The 24975-nt window shown below is 35.1% G+C and overlaps 3 protein-coding genes across 4 annotated transcripts; 1 reads left to right on the forward strand and 2 right to left on the reverse strand.

The window, feature by feature from the left end:
• Positions 1-1370: 1370 nt before the first annotated feature.
• On the forward strand, positions 1371-5880 carry LOC127801637 (glycosyltransferase BC10-like). 2 transcript variants are annotated; one of them, XM_052336927.1, is made up of 3 exons: positions 1371-1765; positions 1871-2605; positions 4872-5880. In XM_052336927.1, exons 2-3 carry the CDS (start codon positions 2039-2041, stop codon positions 5511-5513), a joined length of 1209 nt encoding a protein of 402 aa, XP_052192887.1. In that variant the 5' UTR covers positions 1371-1765; positions 1871-2038; the 3' UTR covers positions 5514-5880. The 2 variants fall into 2 exon arrangements, with proteins under 2 accessions (XP_052192887.1, XP_052192886.1); XM_052336926.1 differs by having other exon boundaries at positions 1371-2605.
• A 4734-nt stretch (positions 5881-10614) lies between these two features.
• On the reverse strand, positions 10615-12815 carry LOC127801636 (pentatricopeptide repeat-containing protein At1g10270). The gene is given in 2 exon segments (XM_052336925.1): positions 10615-12505; positions 12507-12815. Coding segments are annotated over 2 exon segments (1776 nt in total). The 5' UTR covers positions 12696-12815; the 3' UTR covers positions 10615-10918.
• Positions 12816-13755: 940 nt separating this feature from the next.
• LOC127801638 (uncharacterized) lies at positions 13756-24954 on the reverse strand. Its single transcript, XM_052336928.1, has 14 exons — positions 24534-24954; positions 22123-22239; positions 20961-21020; positions 20763-20864; positions 20344-20427; positions 20145-20263; positions 19940-20041; positions 17409-17525; positions 16647-16712; positions 16501-16567; positions 16204-16257; positions 16037-16126; positions 14710-14748; positions 13756-14209 (listed from the first exon to the last, which is right to left on the reverse strand). Exons 1-14 carry the CDS (start codon positions 24549-24551, stop codon positions 14102-14104), a joined length of 1143 nt encoding a protein of 380 aa, XP_052192888.1. The 5' UTR covers positions 24552-24954; the 3' UTR covers positions 13756-14101.
• Between the last annotated feature and the right edge of the window lie 21 nt (positions 24955-24975).

Genomic DNA, 24975 nt, shown 5'->3' on the forward strand with positions numbered 1-24975 from the left:
TTAAAATTAGTGAAGCATTGTGCAGGACAACTTCACTGGTTGTGGATAGAATTTCTCCTATTTTATATGAGTCATGACAAAAGTTGTAAAAATAAAAGTTTAAGTATTACTTATAAATCATGATCGATTTAAGAATATTTTTGACCATAGGTGATAGTTACTTTGGTGGCACTTTGATATTAAAAATTATTTAATTTTTATTTTTCATACTTTTGAGATATAAAATCACTAATTAAATTTTTATATTCAAGTTCAAAAAATAAATATTTTTCAATTAATAATATATACAAGAGGAAAAGATTTGAAAATGTAAGTGTTGAATAAGCAAAAAATATGAAGAGTTCACGGTCAAATCTTGTAAAATTAAAAAATTATCGATTTACTTTTTATTTATTTTCTTTAATACCCAGATCAATGTAGATTCCTCAAACAAAATTTTTATCATTCAAATAATAATTTTATCAAATTAATCTCTTAAAATAACGTCACTTATTGCTTTTTTTCCTATTATATTATTAATTTATATCTCACTATTCATTACCTAATATTACAAAATGATAAGTGAACTTTGGGAGTTAGGGGCTTCATTGTCTATATAACATCTATCTTACTATTAACTGTTTAATATTAAAAAATGATTCATAAATTTAAGGAGTGGACTCCTCGTCCAAGTAGAATAACAAAATAAATAGGACATGTATTCAAATAAAAATTAACATAAAATAAAATTAATAGTTTTACATTTCAAAAAATAAAAAAATTATATTTTAATTAATAAATAATTTTGGGAGCCCTACGCATTGGCCTATGCCTTAACCGAGGCTATTGTAAATATTTCAAGGAATATAACGGGAATAAGAACCATCGTAAATATTTCAAGGAATATAACGGGAATAAGAACCATCAAAAGTAGTAAAGAAATAACAAAAATCACTAATTTTTTGGTTAATGTATTCTCAAAAAAGTAAAAACTAATTGATAGAGATTTTGTCATCTTTTAATATGTTAAATTTAGGGGCTTTTTTTTTTTATCAAATATAGTCATTTTTTTTTTCATATTAGAGACCAAATAGTAATTTTTTTTTAAAAAAAAATATCATACTCATGTATTAAATCTAATTTAATGTGTATTTTTTATATGATTTTTTTTATGTAACATAGTATAAATAATGACTCCATTTATTTTAAGTCACAATAAAGAATTAAATAATATTTTTTAATAATTAAAATATTAAATTTTAATATTTTATATCTTAAAAATTAAACACAACAATTTTTAATTGGCGAGAGAACTCATATATTAAGCTTAAATTTAAAGGGGACGTGTGTCTTGCAGTTCAAAACGAAATTTAAATCAGCAGCCAAACCGACATGCTCTTCGTCATTCCCGGTTCTGGTTTTTCACCAAATCACATTTTCAAAATTCTCTCTCTCTTTCTCTCTCCGCGTTTACATTCATGTATCTACGCATGAATCTCAATCTAAATTTATCGTGGTTGTTCCTTGTTTTCAAGATTCATCTGAAAATCCGCTTGTTCTGATTGTCGTTATCGGTACATCCCTGCTATCGATCCAATTTCTCTGCCTCTCCGAGGAGCAAAACCCTATTTTTGCGGCTGGATTGTTCCGGTGACTGCAGTTGGATTGCAGTTTCATTTCAACAGCTGGGAGCAGTGAAATCCGAATCGGTTTCAGATTCCAAGACGAGTTGTTGGATAGGAGAACTTTATTGTTGCTCACTAACGCCGAGCTCGCATGTTTTGCAGTTTAGTCTTCTTTGTGCCCATGTCGGCTGTTTTATTGCATCTATTTGGTGCACCTTATTGAATTTAATCGGTTGAGGCCAAAGTTCGATTTTGAATTTGGACAGGTTTGTGCAGCGAGCTCTTCGCGACGTCAAAGATCGTTTTTTAGGATCGCACTGACACCGTAGGATTCTTGAGAGAACCGAGAAGAGTTTGGAAGTTGATTAAATTTTAAGTTAAAGAGTGGCGGCAATTGTATTAACTTATTCTTTTACTGCAAATCAATAAAGGCGATGACAAACGCTAGGGGAGAGATAAATAATCTATCAGAGAAGTTATCGGGTTACGTATTAAAGGATTCCTCGGTTGGACTTGTGAGACTGATCTCAGTGTTGATCATCCTCGTTGTTGGTGTTGTCATTGGTCTGACCTCAAGTCCGCTTATTAATCGGTATTTTAACTTACAGGCAGATCAATTCTACAGGAATTATGCATCTGAATATGATCTGGTGCCTGCGGTCAGTGGTGAGAATTGTACCATTGTCGAGAAGTGTGAGAAGGAGGATTGTCAAAACATGGCTAGCTTTCTTGGACCGAAGAATCTGACACATGGTATGTCGGATGAGGAGCTTTTTTGGAGAGCTTCTATGGTGCCAAGGAAGGCAGATTTTCCTTATGCTAGAATTCCCAAAGTGGCTTTTATGTTCTTGACAAGGGGACAGCTGCCAATGTTGCCATTGTGGGAGAGGTTCTTCCAAGACCACGAGAAGCTATTTTCGATTTATGTTCATGCAATTCCAGGCTATGAGCTTAATGTATCCAGTACATCTCCTTTTTACAGACGCCAGATTCCTAGTCAGGTATGTTCTGCTTGAAGATGAATCTTCTTGTTCATGAACCTGCACATATATTTACATTTTGGATTTAGTTAGTTCTGGCTAAGGGTCTTGATATGATCTGTATGGAAGTAATAAACACGGGTTATCAATGGAAGATATGATGTGGTTTGATCCAAGCTGCTCCTAGTCCTAGATTTAGGGCGCAATCGATGGCAGCACGTAAGTCATTAATTCTTCTTAGAAGAGAACTAAGCCTAAGTGCTTCAAATGTTCCCTCTGCAGCAGCTCCTTTTGCCTGTAGCTGAATGGTTAAGACAATCTTACTATTAAGACCTCTCTTCACGCTGGATTATAAGAAGCAGTAGACAGTGAAACTTGTCTTAGAAAACATTAATATTCCCGATCTTGATATCTTGTGCAAATATGGGCTTGTATATGATATAGGAAAATTCTGTACGGGAAAAAGCTTCTTATTCGCGGGGAGTGTAACATGAGTTTTTGAAAATATTTCTTTTCCCTTTTCCTTTTTCTTTTATTTAGTTATTACTTGAGCTATGAGATGGAGCATTAAGAAGAAGAACCTTTTTGAGTTGGCTAAGTTAGAAAAGATGACAACTCAATACAACTGTTGTTTCCTGAGGGCATTTTTCTCCTACCCCGTGGATAACTGGAGAAGCTGCAGAATTTCATTAGTCAGATGGGGACTCATTCCAGTTCATGTTCTCATTAAATTTTGCTCAGAACTTGGAAAAATGAAAAAAAAAAAAAAAAAATTGTGAGCTAACTACTGGAGGAACCACGGTCCTGAGCTGCCGAATATGCTTCCTTAAAAGATTTGTGGGATGGAAACGTGATGTCCTTGAGAAACTAGTGAACTGTTTAAACTTATGAAATAAATCGAGATATTGCTTACGGATACGGTTCGAAAAATAAAGAAAGCAGTATGGATGGCGTGGACTAAAGTTCGAAGTTTGAACCCCCAACTGTTCCAACCATCTTGGCTAACCCTATCCTGTCAACCATGAACTCATTAAAGTACTAGCTCACCTAACCTAATTGTGTTGCAATTCTAAAGGTTCATTATTGAAGTTTTGACCTGCAGTAGATGAGGTGTATCAACTTTTAGTGGTGGATATCCATTTTGTATTAACTTTTAGATTTTGGATGCTTTATTCTGGAACTCTATTTAGTGAAGCTAACTGAATGATAAAGAAAATCTCCCCTTAGGTGCCAGAGTTAGATGTGGGAGTGTATGGTTCATCAATTATTTAGGTAAAGTGACTTCTTATTTTATTACTTTAATTGAGAAAAAGCTATACTGTAACAAAATAATAGAGTGACTCACAAGTTGACTTGGTGAGGAAGGTTTATAATGACTTCTTCTGCTATTAGGGATTGAATCCCTCTAGAGAGAGTCCACTTATAGAAGTTTTGTGTGTTTACCTGATATGGGTGGCTTGTGGGCTATTATGTGTACCAAATTGGTTCCCTTAGTGCATACACAAACTTTAAGAGTAGTAAGTTCCTATCATCATTGGGTAAAAAAACTGAGTAATCTCTCCGAACACAAACAAGAAGGGAAGAGAGCGAAGAATCCACTTGAAACCAATAATATTTTCTTAAAAAAGATGGAATATTAAGAGGAAAGGAGAAGGAAGAGTAGGTAGGTTAATAGTTGATCCATTTTTTGGGGGAAGCAAATATCAGATCCACGTATATTAGTACATGACTGCTAGTGGAGCATCATATTATTCATGATGGTTGACAACAGTACCTTCCTGTTGGTGAATCCTATTATTTATTTCCTTAGAAAGTTTAAATAACTGAATGAAGAACTAATCCGGCTTGTGATAACTCAAATTTACATGGGATGCTGAAGAAATGTAATACGGACTACAGAGAGCCGTCTCAAGATCAAGTGCTCAAATCAAATGCTACAAGAAAAGACCAAAACTAGGAGGAACAAGTATTCTAGACATTTATTTAATGTTAATACTAGTAAAATATTGGGAATCAACCTAATAAAGTTGTAATTCAAACAATTATTAGGTAGCTTGTTTTCGGAATCATTAGCTACTCAATTTGAGAAGGACGAAACGGCATGGGTACCTGGGCTGGGCAATACTAATGCATACATAATATTATAGTGTAGTATTAAGGAATTATCTAGCAAAATTGCTTGTCTGTAACTGTTAATTTCTTTCGACGTTGTAAACGTTCTGACAGTTCTATCGCACCATTTACCTTCCTCAATCCTCCATCTGAAAGCATTTCTTCGCCCTCCCAGGGTGTTTCATGGGGGTCAGTATCGCTTGTAGATGCAGAGAGGCGACTTCTGGCCAACGCTCTGCTTGACTTCTCCAACGAGCGGTTTGTTCTTCTCTCGGAGAGCTGCATCCCCATCTACAACTTCTCTACCATCTACAAGTACCTAATAGGATCCAACCACAGCTTTGTTGAGACATACGATGATCCCTCCCGCTCCGGGCGGGGCAGATACAATCGTCGCATGCAGCCAGACATTAAACTCTCCGATTGGCGGAAAGGATCCCAGTGGTTTGAAGTTCACCGGATTCTGGCTACTATAATTGTCTCGGACAGCAAATACTACAGCCTCCTCAGGAAGCATTGCAAGCCAGCATGCTACCCGGACGAGCATTATCTTCCAACTTTCCTACACATGTTCTATGGATCGCTCAATGCAAACCGGAGCTTGACGTGGGTTGATTGGTCGATGGGAGGCCCGCACCCCGCCACCTTCCGGGAAACTAACATTACTGAAGGTTTTATACAGTCAATAAGGAACAACGGGACTACCTGTTCTTATAATTCAGGGAAGACGTCTGTTTGTTACCTCTTTGCTAGGAAGTTTGGTCCCGGTGCACTGGAGCCCTTACTCAACCTCACATCTACACTAATGAAAATTTGACTTTGCCATCTTGACTTAGGCAAGTTTTCTCCATTTCCATTCTCCTTTTAGATTAGATTGTTAACTTGGTGGAAATCCTAGACCGACCTTGGTAGGGCTTTCACACATTGTTTATGGTTATAGCTTGCATATTTGAATGTACAGTGCAGAACTTTGGTACAAAAATATGATCATAAGAGCGCCTGTCTTGGCTGAAATTACCAGAACTAAAGAATAGGTTCCGTTGTATAACTGCATCCTCAATTATTTTTCCTAGTCTTTTAACTGGGAAAGTGACATTTTATACCGTGTCCCATGTGGTTTCGGTTTTCACCATTAGTGTCTTAAAGTAATTGGGATTTAAGGAAATATAAAAGCAGTTGAGACATTTAAGCCTCGTATGGTTTTGATCTTATTGGGAAATATGATTAATGATGAGAAGGTATAAAAGTTAGTCAAACCTGTATTTTTATCCTTTATTTTTATTTTTTCATGTAATTGTTTAAATTTTTATTATTTTAGTTATACTTCTGAATTTATATTTTTAAATTAATTTAACCTTTGTATTTTAATTTTTTTTTTGTGTCAAACTCAAATTTTTTTATTATTTCAAATACATCATTGTATTGCATTTTTAAATTAATTTAATCCTTGTAAATGATTAAGTAAAATGATAGCACGAGAACAAAAGATGATAATTATTAGTAATATTTCTAACTTAACAAATTAGCCAAAGTTTTTGTTTAAAGTGCTAATTCATCTCATTTTTTTTTTACACCTCAAAATATAAGAATTAAATTTATTTAAAAATAAAAATATATAAGTATAATTAAAATAATAAAAAGTTTAAATTATAATATGAAAGATACATCAAAGTACATGAATTAAATTAACTTAAAAGTATAAATATAAGATTATAATTAAAAGAATAAAAAGTTTTAAGTACAAACACAAAAAAATTAATAAAAATTCAAGAAATAAAAATACTAATTCGGTTTCGGTCCTCAATGCCAAGCTTCTGCAGCTTTGTTCAAAAAGCTGAATTTGTGCATGTAATCATGTCCATTCTATCTCCAAATATGTCCAATGATCCAGCCATAACGCAAATTATATTTAGATTTTTTTTATTTACATGAGATGTCTAAACTTTGCCCGACTAATCTCTAAGGATAAGTGATCTTTCCCCTAATGCACTCTCAAGTAAATCTAAACACAGGCACACTTTATACACACTCAAAATTGGACATTGAGTGAAATTTATCTTCCAAGATTAGTGCTACTTTTTAATAATAATTGTCTTTTAAATCATCACACTAATTCGAATTCTGATACTTCATATGAAACTCTAAATACTTTACCTTTGCACCATATCCACTAATGGAGGCTTATTTAGATCTTTTTCAAATTATCATTCTTACACGATCTTCCGTTGCTCATACTTTTAATTTTAACAGAGGAAATAAATCATATGTGTAGATTTTATTTCACTACATATAACAAGAAACTAAACCCGCAACTTATTAATATGAATCTCAATTTATTATGAGTCAATCACTTAACATGTGTCCTGAACAAGTTATTCAAATCTTCTTGTCTCTTGTATATGGGATTTCTTTAATACTTGACACATGCAGTGGGTTCTCGTCAAATGTTACTGTCTCAACCTTAAAAAGACTAAAAGATTGATATGTGACTTGATATGTTCTAGCCTTTCAATTCCAGATGAAGCTTTACCAACTAGAGGAACTTACAAACCTAACCACACAAAGAAACTCTTATCCTTGGACAAAGCAAAATGCATTTTAAAGGATACAACAATACATGTTTGCCAAATTTATACTTTTGCCGCTTCTTATTACGTTTTTATTATGTAATTATTTAATTTTTTATTATTTTAATTATACTTGTATATTATATTTTTTAATTATATATTTTAATTTTTTTAACAACTTAAATTTTTTATTATTTCAATTATACTTTTATACTTATATTTTCGAACTAATTTAATTCTTATATTTTAATATATAAAAAAATTAAATTAATTTAAATTTAACCCTTATATTTTGACATATAAAAAAAAGTTTAAATAGACTTATCTCACTTTATATTTTTTTTACACATTAAAATATAAAAATTAAATTAACTTAAAAATATAAATACAACAGTGTAATTGAAATAATAAAAATTTAAATTAATCTCAAAATAAAAAGGTTAAATTAACTAAAAAAATATTAGTATATAAATGTAATTAAGAAAACAAAATATTTGAGTGACCATATGAAAAAAAAAAATGTGAAACATAAAAAGCAAAAATATGAGTTTGGCCATAAATGTTTGAAACCAATTCAATTTCTTAAAAATACAGCCTTCCATTTCAGGGGATGCCTTCCCTAATAGCCCAAAGACCCAACTTGTGTGTCATTTAAGAAATCTTGTAACAAGCTATCATCAAACACTCTAAAGGTGAGAAATTTCTTAATTTTCTATATAAAATAGATCAAGTTTCGACCTATGAAAAGTTCCAAGACGGACCTAAATCCGTTTCACAATTGATAATTGATGTTCATACTATCACCGTGCACGGTTACATATTCCCCATGAAATAAGAGGAAGAGGAAGAGGAAAAGGACCATTCTGATATGACGCCCTCTTGCAGCCTTTGTAGAGATTGAAGATCAAATTTACTCTTCTTACAAATGACTCTCTGAACGAATAAGAGGCATTCTTTTTGCGCTTTCTTGGAAGATAAAGGTAGCAAATATTGTTACCCTGCTCCCTTCTTTTTCCATCATCAGGCAGCACTGTTTGATGCTTTTATAGTATACATATGGTTGGCAATTGTTGCTCGATTTGATTTTGATTTTTGTCAAAATCATACTAAACCAAACTACTAAACCAAAATCAAACTATTACCCATTTATTTTGAAAATTAAAAACCTATAACCAAACCATTCAGTTTCGATTCTATTTCAGTTTTAATCATAATTTTTTTAATTTGATCCATACCAACAAATAAAAATAAACTCTTGCAAATAAAAATTTTATAACTCCACGACAAATAAAGACAAACTCTAATAAAGTTACATTCTTTTTGCATAAAGTTATAAATTAATTTTAAATTTTTTGGATATAATTATTTAATTGATAAAAATAAAATAATTTAAGATTAGGTTTTATTTTTATTTGTTATTACTTTATAAATGTTAAATATTTTATACATTTGTAATGCATTAGTTAAAATACTTGTAAAAAAATACATTAGTTAATATATATATTATATGTATATATAATATATTAAATAAATAAATATCTATTATATATATGTATATTCAGTTCGATTTAATTCGATTATCCACACATTCGGTTCGATTTTGGTTTGAGTTTTTTATTTTGATTTAATGAAAACAATAACCAAACTATATCCATTTAAACAGTGTTCGGTTTTCTCCAAACCAAACTATTACCCAATTAAACGGTCTTTAACTGCATTGACTAGTTCGGTTCCCCACAGTTGTGGTTGCAATTGCCATCCCTCTTGCTTATTGATGGGAGAGAAAACAATCTCAACCAGTGTTCTAAAAGGTGGCCGCCTAGAGCCCATGATTAAGGCCAAATTGGTCCCTCTAGGCGTCGGCTTGATTAATGGGGCCCGAGCAACGCCTAGGTGGCCCAAGCGGCACCTAGCCACCTACGTCACGCTCGGCCTGAACTTCTCGCCACCTGAGTCATACACTCTCTCGTCGGACATGGCCTAGACTTGGCGTAGCTTGGGTCACGCGCGGCCTAGAGTTGTTGCATGGGTCGTCACTCTCTCTAGTCAGACGCGACCCGAACTTGTCGTCGCTTGGGTCGCACGTAGCCTAAACTTGTCACCTTGCTCCTTGCTACTTGTTGCGCCATCTTTCTCCTTGATGTTTGCAGCAAGTTATAGCAAGCATCATCTTGCTGTTGTTGTTGTTGTTTATTCATCTTAAATGACATCAATAAAATTAAATTAAAAAATATATATTTTTCCTAGGCACCTTAGACGCTAGGCCTACCTGGCATCTAACTTAGCGTCTAACTAGCGCTTAGTGTATTTTAGAACACTGATCTCAACTCTTTATAACCCATCAGGATTGAACAACTCGGGGGGAAGTGAAACAACTGAAGGGAAAGATTCAATACTTCACCTAATTGGGATGATCTTTTAGGAGGTTAAAGCAGTTATATAGAGAGGGCAGGAAAGGCAGGAGGGTAAAAGAATTTCGAGCACTGCACGGTCTACACTACTTCCTTTTCTCCCCAATTTGGAGGAACAGGGACCCGGTATTTTATACTTTTGACATATTTCCAAATGTCTCCCACTTTGTACAAAGTATTTACAATTAATTTCAAATTTACCTATCTAATCTCTTCAGATTCTGTTCCATAATAATTTTTTATTTAAACAAACGAAAGGATGAAGAATTTCCTTCTATTCCCTTCCCTTTATCTCCTTTCCCTTTCAAAAGGAGAGGCAGGCAATATTTCCTCCACTACAGAGATGAGATACCTTCCTCTTTTCTTCCTGTCATAACTACCCTTCACGTCATATGTCTGTGATGTATGCCTATCATATTGTTAATGTTGTCATTAGTTGCTATTACTGTTGTTGGCACTACCACCAGCACCATTTTCATGGTCACAAAAGGAGCCATAAATATATCATAAACTCTCCAAAAATCAAAAGGAAAACACAGCATTCGTTTTCTTGTTGTTACTCGGTGAATACAACAAACATCTATAATGTCTTAAACTGAATTTACTTATCAGAGAAAGCAAATTCAACAGAGAAAAACTCCAGGGCTGCATACATGACAGAAATAGCCCTTACAACCAATAACAAAATAATAAACATAGCATAGGCATGCAAAACATTTCAAATTTTATTCATGCAGCATCATAAACAGTTATGCTGTGTCATTGAAATGCTAAATAATTGTACATTGATGAGCTCAAAAGTCTAACCTCAGGACCCTTTGCCCTTGCTCGTCTCATGTTGTGCACAAGATGCCTCAAGCATTCCATTACAAAGATATTTGTGCATATCTAGCAAAAAACAGAAAGAAAGATATTTGTGCGTACATGTATTACACCAAAATACAATAAACAACAAAAATGCTTCATTAGAAAACTTTCATTAAATATGGAGAGGTTCCACCAAAAATAATTAAGCCACCAAATGAGACTAGTCAATAACTAATGCAAAAGCCTTAGTAGCCCATAGACTTCTATAACTGACAACCTACCAAAGAACTAGCTCGTGATCAAAGCTGACGTGAAATTACACTCCTCAAACTTGTAGGTAATGAGACAACATAACATTTCAAGAATTTCTGTTACCCAAATCAAATATTAGAATCATAAGAGGGCATTTTCAATGATGGTGATATTATATCACAAAATCAAGCTGCTACTGGTCCTGGCATCTGAGGAGCTCCTGACGGCCGCCGATACCCAGGATAATGAGGTACTCTCATTGCTATAAGTCTTTCAATCTCCTCACCTCGACCTACCTTCCCAAATGCCTCATTTAAAAATTCCCTTAGGGCAGGTGTAATGCCAACACCGTACCTCAACATCTGACCCACCAAATCAAGACTTGCATCAAAATTACTTTCCTTGCAAAGCCCCTTAATCACAATCTCATAGGTCGTAGCATCTGGTTTTGGATCTCTTTCAGCCATTTTGGTCAGAACCGGTGTACACTCAATAACCTTACCATTCTCAATCAATGTACTGAACCATCTGTTAGCATATTCCGGAATCACTCTCAAGCCAGCTTCCACCATCTTTGAAAACTTCTGCAGAGCATCTTCAACTCTCCCCACCTTAAAATAAGCATCAATTAAGGTCCTGTAAGTTGTCACATCCAAGTTTAGAGACTTGGACAACAATTCCACATACATTTTCTCTGCATCCTCCATCATCTCAAGCTCGCAGTACCTTGCAATCATGTTATTGTAGCCAGCAACATCCATGTTAAACGGCTTCGACCCTGGCTTCTTACCTGCTTTCCTAAACACATCAATTGCTTCAGAAATCTTCCCTAACTTGAAAGTCTCATTAACCATTATGTTAAAAGTATCTGAATTCACCCCTTGGAAGGTTGGTGGAGTGTGCGTATCCAACATGTTATCAAACAGTGCCCAAGCCTCTGTTTTCTTCCCGTGCTTAAGCAAAACCTCCAAAAGGACATTGCAGGTCGCTGGAACCATCTTGAATTGTCGATCCAACAATGACTTATAAGATTCCATTGCTTCTTTATCCCTCCCTTGATTGAAGAACCAGTCCATAAATGTTGCATTCACAACCCCGTCATACACCAGGCATCGCTCTTTAAGTTCATCAAAAAACTCATTGGCTCTTTCCAAATTTCCAAGATTAAGAAACCCAGCAATCAAATTATTGTAAACAAGTGAATCCGCACCGTGGCCTTTATTCAGCATTTCACGAAGGAAATCAACGGCTTCACCAATCCGGCCTGCATCAATCAACCCTTTTGTAAGATGCCGATAGGTCACGTGGGAAGGGCTAAAGGGGGCGTTTTCGAGAATTTGACGGTACGCATCGAGAGCAACATCAACCCTGCCAGCATCGCAGTGGGTGTTGATAAGGAAATTGTACGATACGACGTTGGGAACGATGTTGGACTGGTTGAAGAAGAACTGGAAGAGCGCAACGGCGTCATCAAATCGCTTGGCCCGGTACATAGCGGCGATGATGGCATTGCAGGTAAACACGGTGGGGCGAGTGTTGGAGAACACGGCCTGACGGGCGACGATAGAGGCGTTGTCGAGGTCGCCGGCTCGGATGAGGGACTGCACGCGATTATGGAGATTAAGGCGGGGGCCAACCAGGGCGGAGGTCGAGTCAGGAAGCCTGGGAGCGTTGGGGTCCGGCGGCGGCCTCGGTGCGTTGGGATCCCTGCGGAGGGCGTGCAGCGGTGGCTCGATACGGAGGCGCCGCTTCCTGCGACGGCGCTCGGCAGCAGGCTTCCTCGGCGGAGGAGAACGCGAACGTTCGCACAGGGATCACGAAGCTAGGGTTTCGGGGCTGGCAGCTGCGATCGATGTGGTCGTTCTGGCTAAGAGCTAAGGTTTGCGTTGCGGCGGCGGTGTTGCTTTCGGAGAGAGACGACGATCTTCGGAGAGATCGCAAAAGGATGCGATACAGAGACATCGTTGTTGTTCGATTGGGAAGAAGACTAGAAACCCTAGTTACCCCCCTCAAGATGGAAAGAAGATTGAGAGAACGTGGAGGAGATACGAACCAGAGCTTAAACCCTAGTTACCCCTTCCCTGAGATTATTATATATATATATATATATAGATATGATGTTTACCTTGTGATATTTTTGTTTGTGACGGTCACACAGGATAATTTCTCGCGAAACCTAAAACCTGCCTCTTAGCATTGGCCCAGTGGGCCTTGGAGTCCATTTATACTTATATTATTAATTTTAGAAGTTTGTATTTATAATAAATTAACAGGAATTAACGAAGCATATATTAACATAAATTTTAAAAATATTTAATATTAAATTAATTTAAAATCCCACGCTGGAACGATTTTGAAGTTCATATTAATATATATCATGTTGATTCTATTAATAGAATTTAATAAAATTTTCAAAAAATATGTAATTTAATAAAAAATAAAATTTAGTGATTATTGTTATAAAAATTAAAATATAATAATTAATTTATTAAAAATACAAAATTCAAATACCAACCATATAATTTACTTATGATTTTATAATATTTTTCTTTATAATATTCACACAAAATAATTTATTATAAAGTATAAACTTTCCTTTTAACCATAACCTTCAAATTCATATATATTTGGTTTGCTATCTTTCTCCTTATTTATTGTTATGGATCAGCTTAAACCCAATCCGTAATAGTAGTATATAAAATTATAAATAAATTTTTAGTGGCACATGCCAAGTTTTAAATAGATAAATTATTTACAAAAATATATAAGAAACTCAATTTTAGCCATAAATAAAAATAATATCCACATATAAAGTTAAAAAAATAATTAAAAATAAATAATACTTTGAGAAATTAACTTGACATCTTCTTAACATAATGACGCAATGTAATATATTTGAATATTCTCATATTCTTTATGTATGAAATTAAGAATAATATATATCGAAATAATCAATTGTCAAACTCAAAACATATATATATATACCACAAAGGAAGAGAAAAATCTTAAGAACTCAAACATCTCAACTGAACACGTGAGAGAATCACCACAGAACCAATTAACAAAGTGAATAATTACATGGCAAAAATGTATATATATGTACACAAGTAACAGTCAGCTCTCCCAACAAGATCACAAAAATCAAAAGTGTGTCCTTAAAAGACCCGAAAATCATTGAATATACAACAGAACCTGCAACCCGGAAACCCGATTGATTGCAGGTGGGTCAAGAAGATTCAAAGATTGTACTGGCAATTTCAAAACCCTTGAGAAAATGGAATGTTCATGTTCTGTAAATGAATTGTGCCTATTTTTGTGTATGGCATTCTGTACCACCAATCCTTCCATTTTGCTTGGCTATATGTACGCTAATGTCTTTTCTGTCGATATGGGTCGATCCAACGAGTGTCTTCCTTAACTGCCTTGCTCCATCTTTCTCTGAAAATCTGCATTTCCTTGTAAGACTGTCTCCTCACCTGCACATGATGCATAGATGGTAAATGGATCATGGCTGGAAAGGAGATACAGATGAATTAAAGCGAAACAGAAGGAAATCATTGCGTGAAGAGAACTGAATACATTGATCTTTAAAAGCAATGGTTTATGGAGCAAAAAAATCATTTACATTGGCCTGTTTGATTTTGTGTTCGTTTGGTTAATTTCGGTATTCATTTTCAAAATTTTGAAACCGGAAACTGAAAATAGTGTTTGGCTTTGATCTATGTTCAGAAAACTAGAATGGAAACACGAAAAATGTATTTTGATGCTCATTTCATTTCATTTCATGTTATCATTAGGAATTCTCTATCAATAGTCCTAGAATTGAAATAAGCAACCATTGACAGCACGGTACATGCTTAAGCAATACACCTGATGAAACTACATATGGACAACGGATTAGCACACAAATCAAAAGAGCCAACAGAATTTTAAACTACTCTATAAACAGAAAAGAATAAGATACCAGGGAACTTACTTCAGTTCTATCATAAACTCTCTGCAAACGAGATGGATCCTGCAATTTTGAATAATAATAAGTGCTCAGTTTTGCTCTTATTAGGAAAGTAGAAACTAAAAAGATTATAGTCTGAGACAAACTAGGCTTGCAAATCATGCTACTTCAGCTGAACCCATAACCTTTCAGTCACAAAGGAGCAACCTTAACCATTGCTACTAAGGGTAGCAATATTAACAGTCACACCTAGGCTAAGAATGCATAAACACACCAAGCAGCTCATAGAGGTCCACACTATTTAAGGAGTGAAAGAAGACAACAATGCACAAATGGCATGTTCTCAACATACACTAATTGTTCAAGAAAAGTGATAAGCAAATACGACAAAGCCAAGGTGGTTAGCATTGCAGTCAACCTAAGAAGCAAAGATAATCTCAGAACAATCAATCAGCAAGCAGAACAAAGATTAGAAGAAAACTACGTAATAGACATGGCAAAATTCAGCCCAAATACACAGATAGATGCTCTCTGGGAAGTAGTTAAAATGGAAATGATAAGAACATAAAGGACATGTCATGCTTGCTCTGTTTTCCCCAGTTCTGCACATAGATGAAGAACACAAAAACATGCAATTCGTTTCTCATTTAAACTGTTATCAAATTCTTGGGTCATCCAGTACACAGAAAATTAAATTATGAGGGTGAAATAGGACACTCAGATGAGAACAAAGCAGAGTTTTTTTTTAATTATTATTACTATTAATTGTCGGATCATCTAACACATAGATTGACTTGTAATAATAAATTAATGAGAATATTAAGGCCATGGAGGTGGAAGACTAAGAAGAAAAATCAGATCGTGTGCAAGTTTATAGTTTTGTGGGCCCCTGATATATCAAGTATAGGCCTCTTTTCCACACCAGAACAAGCAAGACCTACTACTCCTATTTTAGTATCTCATCCAATTTCATTCTTTTAGTCATCCAACAGTATAGCAGTCCAGATCATGAGCTCCAGCCTAGAATACTTCAACTGGTCAGCTAGATTTGCTTACTCAAGCAAAATCAGGCTTAGATATTGCACTGACAGCTCAAAAGGCAAAACTGGGTGTAACAAAAACTTCTCTGGAGTACAAAAATTTGAAGAGATTTGCAACTGCAGAAACAAAATTTATCTATACAAATCATAAGACACACAGTCGGATAAAGGCTTGACATGTTGTACAAGCCATAAGACACGTTGTCTATAGTAACAGTTATTATACCATGACTACCGACCATGCAATCACTATCCATCAAAAATTACAAACCCTGGTAATGAATTGCTCATGTAAATAAAGGATCACTTACATTGTCGCCATCTGAAACACCGAGTGTAGGAAGGCCCAGATGAACAATATACTCAGAGTCAACGACACCAACATTCTTTGTTCTATCACTCTGTGAGGAAATGGTCCAAATATCAGTACCATCCACAAGATGAGAGTCTAAAGAGCAGTTATAGGATAGAAAATTGCCTTTGCACAGTAACCAAGTAGCATATCCAGTCCCCATGCATGGATCAAGTCATTCTGTTAGGTTCAAAGCAAATCATTAGAAAACACTTACAACAGACTGATAACAGGTAGAGCTTGAGAAAACCATGGTTCCCTGGTTTCAGAGGTGCGGATATATAGAAAGGAAACCTTTTTCATTGTAAAAGCACAAATATAAAAAATAATAACCTAAATTGAGTGAAGAGAAACCTAAAAAAAATCCTAATAACCTCATAATTTACCCATAGCATGGTCTCACCATGTTACAAAATCTTATACCTGGATCATATACCAAGCACATCTCCAGGCTTCTCTTGAGAAAACAGGTGCCATCATTTCCACCCAACTGCCAATTTTGTTTATTATATAAGTATATTAAATTGCATAAGCTCATATAAGGACATGTATAGTTGGTGACAGTATACCCGATGCATGGAGGAGCTGTGCTCTGATCATCACACCTTCCACTGCCTTTTAGCTTATAGCTCCTTCTGTTCAAGAGGTAAGTAGAGCTCGACTGTAGGTTCAAATTTTGCATACTGACATGTCTAAATAAAGAATCTAGTCCCATTGATGAGGTACTGGATGATAACAAGCCAGCACAGTAGGACAAGACAAGTGTGCAGGAAGAAAACATTGTTCTGTTAAAAGTAGCAATCACTATTGTAAAAGTAGTAATAAGTTACTAGTTAGGGTTTTTTGTTTCCCTAGTCATCAAAACAAAAACAAGAGGAACCCATCAGTTATAAGACAGGCGAAAGGTGATCAAAGGCATTGCATGTGAGCTTTTAGAGGATTTTGCGCTTATGAAATCTATGTGAGGTGTTGAACAGTTAACCACCATCTAATCTAAAAGCTTAAGCTATTGGATAGAAAGTTAACGTTATTTTTTATTATTATCATTTTTACTCCCAACATGAGGTAACTCTACTCGATTCATTTTTTTTTTTTTTTTTTTTTTTTTTGTAAAAGCCCAAAATTTTTTAGAATCTCCGAAAATTCTTCACCATGATCTAGGAACAAGGATGAAATTCCATTTTTCTATTGTAATCATTTGATTATATTAATTTGACATCTAATATCCATGAGGTTTCTTGGATACTTGAACCATGCACCTGATCACTATCCGTTAAAGCCATTACCAGTCAATTGCTACCATCTCACCCTTAAGAGAGTACTGCACTGACCTGTGTACTTTTGAATTCCTCCGGCGTGCAGTAATGTGATGATGCACCTCTGATTTAGCAGGATCAAGTGCTGGCTGCGATATTTCAAGTCCTTCATCTTTGACAATAGAAAGATACCTGCCGATATATATAAGCCATTTAACATTTATTTATGCGGTTCTTTATCTTACAAACCAAATTCATACCATCTGAAATAGCTTTTGGATGAAAAAATCCTCCAGAAGAACCATATAAAATTTCCACAATTTTAGGGAGATAAAGATAATATGGTAGACAACAGAACAGATAGGCTGAAATATTGCTATCTGTGCTTCGTGGATCTATTGTTAGCATAGTTGCAAATGGTAAGGAAACTCCAGAGCCATTCAAGAGAAACATCAGTAAAATATTCTTAGACAATAGACACACTAAAAATAGTTAACAATGTAGCAGTGTTTTATTTGTCCTGCCAATTTTAGGAACCGAAAAGTAAATTAGGAAATGACTGAAAGCAGCAACAAACTGGTGTAATTAAACGTACCAGGGCAGCAAGTTTCAGATGATACTCTTTACACTAAAGTCAATTTGCCCAGGAACACAACCTTCTAATTCCTAGAAATTAATCTAACAAAGACTCCAAGTAGGAAATTTCATCTGTACTGATCTATCTTCCTGTTGAACCAGTTTAGAGCCTTTTATTGAATTTTAGGAGAGCGGGTAATTTTAGTAATTCTGAGAATTGCTGGAAGTAGCTGTATGTTTCTCTCTTGGGCCATCTTATGAGTTTTGTGATAGGATCGTTTTATGTGGCTTCTCTTAGGTCTAGAACAGTGTAGCAGTCACTGCCATTCTGTTCCATTAAGTAATAGACCTATTACTTGTAGGATATGCAGCAATCTATAAAATATATGTAGTTTTTTATTTTAAGGAGTTCAGTACTAGATAGAACAATGCGAAACTTTTCTGGACTTGTTTGATGCCTTGGGCAGCTTTAACCTAAGAAATTAATCCCCCTTTTCCATGCAAGTTATGCAAATATTCTTAGACTAAAGGTCAAAAGAGCTCCACTTTCAGCCCCATCACCCTTTAACTCTAGCATATTTTTATAATATCACTTCCCAAGCCAATCGGCCTTTGATTGACTCCAAAGACATTCATAAATGAGAAGTCCATAAGATTCTCTTCAAATATTCATAATGAAAATATCTAAAGACCGCAATTAAAAATTTGGGCATCTAGATCTAAGGTTGAGAAGCACTTGCTTCCCATCAATTAGTGCAAAACAGTGAGGGAACTGGGACAAACTGAGCCAAGTTGAAACCCGAAGATAGAGTTGTTGGATCCCTTGCATAGTGTGAGGCTCCAACTATCCTCAAGAAGTGTCATTGCGCCTCTTAGCAAGAGATTTGGCATTTCTTTCAATTCTCATTTTCTCCAACAACACTAGTAATTAGAGATGTCAAATGAGCAAGAAGGCTTGGCCACCCAACCTAATATGTAGGGTTGTGTTGGGCCTAGGATAAAAGTTAAGTTGTTTTTCAATAATTATTATAATTCGAAGCGTTTAAATATAAAAAGATTTTTACATTAACAGTTAACAGTGAAACATTTATTTAATATAGTTTCAATTATTTAATTTTATAAATAACATATTGCGTTAACTATATTATTGTGTTTAAAATTTGAATTTTAAAACACCAGTTCAGTGGACCATGGACCGGCACATCTCAGAAAGGGGTCAGACCTGGCCCAGAACAGGTGTTGGGCTCACATGTAACAAGCTAGCTTGGACCAGTTGACACCTCTACTAGTACCAATTCCATTTCATAACCAAGAGAATTAAAAATAACAACATCCATAATAATATTGGAGTGAAATCTACTGAAAATAAAATGCATAAAACATGATTAAGATGATGAAATGCGAAAAGAAGGCCAATAGATTTGCCTACAAGGAGAGTGGATGGAACGAAAGAAATTTTATCACAAAAGAGGTAGAGAGAGACCAAATAAGACTTGGTGAACTTTTACGCATGATATTAGATATAATAGTCTTATAGAAGATATGATCAAGAATAGAGATAATTGGTGAGCTAGAACAAATGTTGCAGATCCCATCTAGTGGGATTAAGGGTTGGTGTTGTTTTATCTCATTAGTGTCCTCAATTTTTCAAAACAAAACAAAAAAAAAATCCAGAAAAGATAGTGTTGATTAACCACTCATAGTCAACAGATTTTTAAGAGGCTAAATGTGAAAGTTATAATTGAAGAAATTTGTGGTCAATGTGCCTATGGTGAATGGATACATTCTGCATACCATCATCATCACATCACAAGTTCAAGTTCAAATTTGTGTTCCACATATTTAGCAATCCACTAGCTCACACCATTTCCATGTGGAACAAAGTCATACTAGACTCGGTGAAAGCATCACATATGCAAACCCTCATCAAAGCACCAAAACCACTCGAGCTTCAATAGACTTTGATAATAATCAATAAGGAATTCCAAAGAGAAATAACATACAACAAACTAAAATGCAAATCATCTAACCTTGCTGGGTGAAAATTTTCAACTCCAAGGTCCTCGTCCCAGAGAAATATATAATTATATGCAGCTACTATGTCTGGATGTAAAAAGCGCTTGGCAAACCACCTACACCACCAAACATCCTTTTCCATATTCATAAATTACATACATGTATTGTATTATACATAATCCTTATTGCAGAAATGATCCGTTAATCTTCATACATTACCATTTTGTTTGATTCATAGCAGAAACATGTATGACACGGCTACTCCACTCTAAATTACGCCATTCATCCACAACACCATCATAATGAAAAATCATCACTTCGAAGCTGTCAGAGAGAAACTGCAACACAATAGTGGAGGTTGGCATGAATACAATGTGCAAAGGTCAGAAGAAAGCCATTAGGGAGAGATTAATGTCACCTTCTCAACAATTTTGCTTACTACTTCTTTCTGCTTTATTCCCGCAGCAATGGCCAATAAATTTACTGTAGACTTTGAATCGATCTGATTAAAAATGTTGTGATTAAACACACCAAAGGTGAAAATAAGATAACCAAGGTAATATGCAATCCAATCATATAAAATTGTCCGTGAAAAATAAATCCTTCCATCTTGATTTCTCATTCAGGACTGTATGAGGCAAAGTCCAAAAGCCTTCGGTGAGTCATGTTGAACAAATGCACAAAAAAGAAAAAAGAAAAAAAAAATCTCCAGTAACTTAAAAAATGAGTTTTTGTCTTTAAACCATCAGATAACATTCAGAAGAGACCTTCAAATGATTGCAAAATTTAATCTTTCATTCAAATTTTAATAGAAACAGCCAGGCGATTTTAACATACATTTTCTGCAACAGGACCATATAAGGGGCGCATTTCCAAGTTAGACGTTTTGGCAATAATTCCTCGTGGTAATGCCTCACTTCCAACAGGTCTGCATAGGTTCTAAAATGACAAGGAAAAAAGTTGAGGAGAAAGAATCAGAAAAAATACCAAAGAACTTATTTGCAGATAGAAAGATGCTTTCTAAATGAGACAAACCTTGCAATTATTAGATTCTGTATTCTGCCCTGGGAGATTCATCTCCCCTCCTAGTGATATCTGCACAAGCAGCTGTAGGTTAAAATTTAAATTTAAATGCCAAATAAGGCAATAACCACCAAAACAACAATAACATCCAAGATTTAAACTAATTAGGTGGGGTAAATGACATGAATTGTAGCTCATCAATCATCTCTATTCATGACCATATCTTCCATAAAGCTGTTATGTCCCATGTCATGTTTAAAAATTCCCCACCAAGTTTTCTTTGGCTGTCCTTGACCTCTTTTACTACAAACTTTTTCCATCACATCTAGTCTCCTCACAAATCCATCTGGTTTTCATCCCACACAAACAAACCATCTTAAATGCGTCTCACTCATTTTATCTTCAATAGGCGTCAATCCACCCCCCACCCCCAGGTATGACAGAATTTCATGAATACAAATGTTTTGAGGTTTTTTCTACTATCTTGTACTACCAGAACTGTTCTCCTTATTTCTACAAAAGTTGTCATGTCCTTCACTCTTTTTCATGTTTCTGATCACGTCAAAAGACACAACTAAAGATCTCGTGACAGCAGTAAAATTCCATTGGAATTGAAATAGTGAATATAATTCAATAGAGTTACCCACATTAGCCTTCTTCCTAGGGCTTTTTTGGCCTTACCATGAAATTTCTATTGTCACGAGACTCACTTCTACTAAGTGCTTTAAAAAAAAAACTCCAATTTTCTGCATTTCCACCATAACAGAAAAATAAATTATGTTATGAACACACTTTTTGGGGTGGCAAGAAAATGAAAAAGTGCTTTTCAAATTTAAACAGCTCTTGTAAGTTGCCCAACAACACAGCCAAATAGGCATTAACTCCTATCATATCCTCTCTCACTCCCTACAATTAGTTAAGGCAATTTATTCTCTCTAGTCCTTTCTCAAGGTCAAGCATGTACACAACTCATCCAATCTAAGCCCTCCAAAATTAAATCCTGCTGATAGAGCTAGTTGAAAAGACGTCATACAATTTTCAGTAGGAAACATTTTCAAACAATCAAGGCACATCAAAGTCAAAGGAAAAAACAACCTCACGGTTGTATCATTCAGCTCTTTCCCAATACACTAAATAAGTATAAAGAAACAACAAGAGAAGTAACAATATTTACCCTGTAATCTTTTGTATAGAATGTACTCCAAATGAAGCACGCACCAAAAACCAGCAAAGCAGTAATGAGGATAGTGCAGATATGAGATTTACTGTTTGGGTCTGATGATAGACAAACCTGGAAATAGATTAAAGAAATAAAAACGAGAATGGATAATTATATTCTGAAATAATAATCTGGTCATAATACAGATTGATAACATTTGGCCATTTTTACTGTCTTTAATGAGCAGATATTCATGAGATGTCCTTGTTTCAATCTGTTGCCATGAAAGCGTGTTACTTATTTGACATGGAAAGAAGAATAGAACAGCAAGAAAAAGCTGCAACAGCACTATGACACTCCTAAAACTAGTTTAGAAACTCAATTGTGTGCCTTAACAAACTTCTGAGGTGACCAATTACATAGATTCACTACAAACCTCATTCACCTGCCCCCATTCCCCTCAAAGAATATCATTAAAAGAAATGGAGCACAAGTCTCACTGTCAATAAGGGGAACCAAAAAATAGTGTAATGCATGTTGAACTGCATCAACTTCTGAGTCATAATCCAATAAAGCCATCAAATAGCTTCTACTATTTTCTTAATTATGTCTAGCAACTTCCTGTTCTTGTCCCTAACTTCTACTTTCATTGTTAAAAGAAATGTCAGATGATCAAAACTGACATTCTTCAGCATTATTCAACTATTAAAAACAAGGGTCAAGCATCCAGAAGTTAATGCAAACAGGGTACAAGTTGATTGATCTTAAGTAACCATGGGGCAGCAAAAGCCTCAAAGCCCCAGCCTTAGGAGTGGTTGACCAGGAGGACCTAAAGAGTCCCAATACTCTGAAATTATGCTTTTTATGAATCTTAATTTTTCCGTTTTATGAAAAAAATAAAATAAAAAAGACCTTGCAGTTAAAAAAACCGGTGTTACAATATATACATGGTCCTTTTGAGAAGAAATAAGGTGGACCTGTAAGACAACTTGATAGTATAACCTGACACTAACCGGTGTGTAATCTATGGTGTTTGAAAGGAGACTAGTTCCAATCTGCTGCTTTCATGCCAAAAATAATTAAAAGCAACTCCATGTGAAAATCAAGGGACAAGATCCATGCAGTTGGCTCCAGTTTGCATAGTGTATCTCTTATTTGAGCATGATTTGTGTAAAGCATCTTACACCATTGGTAGTAACATATGAATTCATCTTGAATATGCAGGTTCTCTTATATGAATTTGTGTGCTAGCCTAAACAAAACAGGCCTCAATTCCCAAATTCATGGATTGTAGTATCATTTGCAGATAAAGTTATTTATCTTGCACTATTCCCTATATTTTAATGAACAGTAATAACTATGAGAATAGTATAATTCTATTTTAGTCTATTTACATAACAGCAAACCAAATTAAATGTCAGCAACAAAATTTAACAATTGTCCAAAAAAAGTCTCTAAGAACCCACCCACCCCCCCCCCCCCCAAAAAAAAAAAAAAAAAAACCAACACACGCACAAGCACAAAAAAAAAATGACATAAAAATTCACCATATGCATATATGGATCCCTAAATCGCCTAATTTGAAAACTAAAAGAAGACAAAGACCCTTAGTTCATGTGATTGCCTGAAAATTAAATGAAATTAACAACAATTAACCCAATAAGTTTCTTATTTACATAATAGTATAAGTCAATAATAGTAGATGTCTGAAAATTTGTAGAACAAGGTGTGAAGATAAAAAAGATATAGTTAATCAGCTGCTTATGAAGAATGTAAGTTCAATCTATCCATATCAAGACCTCCAGATCACCCAAAATTCAAAACTAGAAAAGACATAGACACTGAAAGGAAATAATAAACATTTAAATCTACCTTCTACCTTTGACTAGGATTGGACCCAGAGGGAAAAAAATCATAAAACGATCAAAAAAACAAGGAATGCGAGTTCCTATTTTCTTTTATTCCTCTCCTTTTTTTAGTTACCTACCAAAAAAGAGAGGCAGCTGGCTCCTAGGAAAAGCAAAAAAAACAACGATGCAAAATTACAGAACAGAATTACTTCATTGAATAATTTCAATATTTGGGGTACCGAATTATGGTTTACTTTACAGCTTTTCCCTGGTTTTCTCAGTGTCCAAACAGCACATGAACTCACTGATAATACACCGTACAGTATACGGATATATCCAGCACAAACAAACAAAATACATAGACACGTCCTTATAATAACTGATGCAGCTTGACTGAGTAAACTACATCGATCACGGCCCAGTACTAATTTCTCAAAAACCCGAACAATACCAATCCCTTGAAAGGGACAAGAAAACGAAGAACCAAAGTAGGGGTAAAACGTTAAAAAAAAAAAAAAAAGCCGATCATAATTATACATATACATGTATATGTAGCGGATACGAAGCAGGACTTACAGAATTGAACGTCTTCATCTTGCATGAGCCCCCAAAAGATCCACAGAGAAGCCTTAAAGGGTAAATCAACGAAGAAACCAAAAATCGGCTTTTCGAATCCGAAGAAAGTATGTTTACGTAAAGCAACGAATAAGGGAAAGGTTGCAGAAAGAAGGCAGTAAAGGTGGCCCGCACAAAGGCGAAACGACGCCGCTTCGAGTATCCGAAGAGGAATATACCGAGTTCGGTGCTCAAACTTCAAATTTCGGAAGCCACCGCCATGGACGAACTACTGGTGAAGCTCGTATTATATATATATATATATATAGAGAGAGAGAGAGAGAGGGAGGGAGAAGGTTTTAGAGAGAGAGAGAGCGGATAAGCATTGCTGCACATTGACCTTTCCTTGTGGGATTTGGCTTTCTGTTTTAGTGTTCGAAGTTGAAAGGGAGAGGGGGCCGAA

Source organism: Diospyros lotus, chromosome 5 (assembly GCF_014633365.1).
Source record: "Diospyros lotus cultivar Yz01 chromosome 5, ASM1463336v1, whole genome shotgun sequence".
NCBI lineage: Eukaryota > Viridiplantae > Streptophyta > Magnoliopsida > Ericales > Ebenaceae > Diospyros > Diospyros lotus.

Coding starts and splice junctions, on each gene's coding strand:
- LOC127801637 (XM_052336926.1), top strand. CDS start 2,039: ATGACAAACGCTAGGGGAGAGATAAATAATCTATCAGAGAAGTTATCG. Junction 2,606..4,871: donor GACGCCAGATTCCTAGTCAG/GTATGTTCTGCT, acceptor TCGCCCTCCCAG/GGTGTTTCATGGGGGTCAGT.
- LOC127801638 (XM_052336928.1), bottom strand. Junction 20,264..20,343: donor TAAGCAAAATTGTTGAGAAG/GTGACATTAATC, acceptor ATTGTGTTGCAG/TTTCTCTCTGACAGCTTCGA. Junction 16,568..16,646: donor ACAGCTCCTCCATGCATCGG/GTATACTGTCAC, acceptor CAAAATTGGCAG/TTGGGTGGAAATGATGGCAC.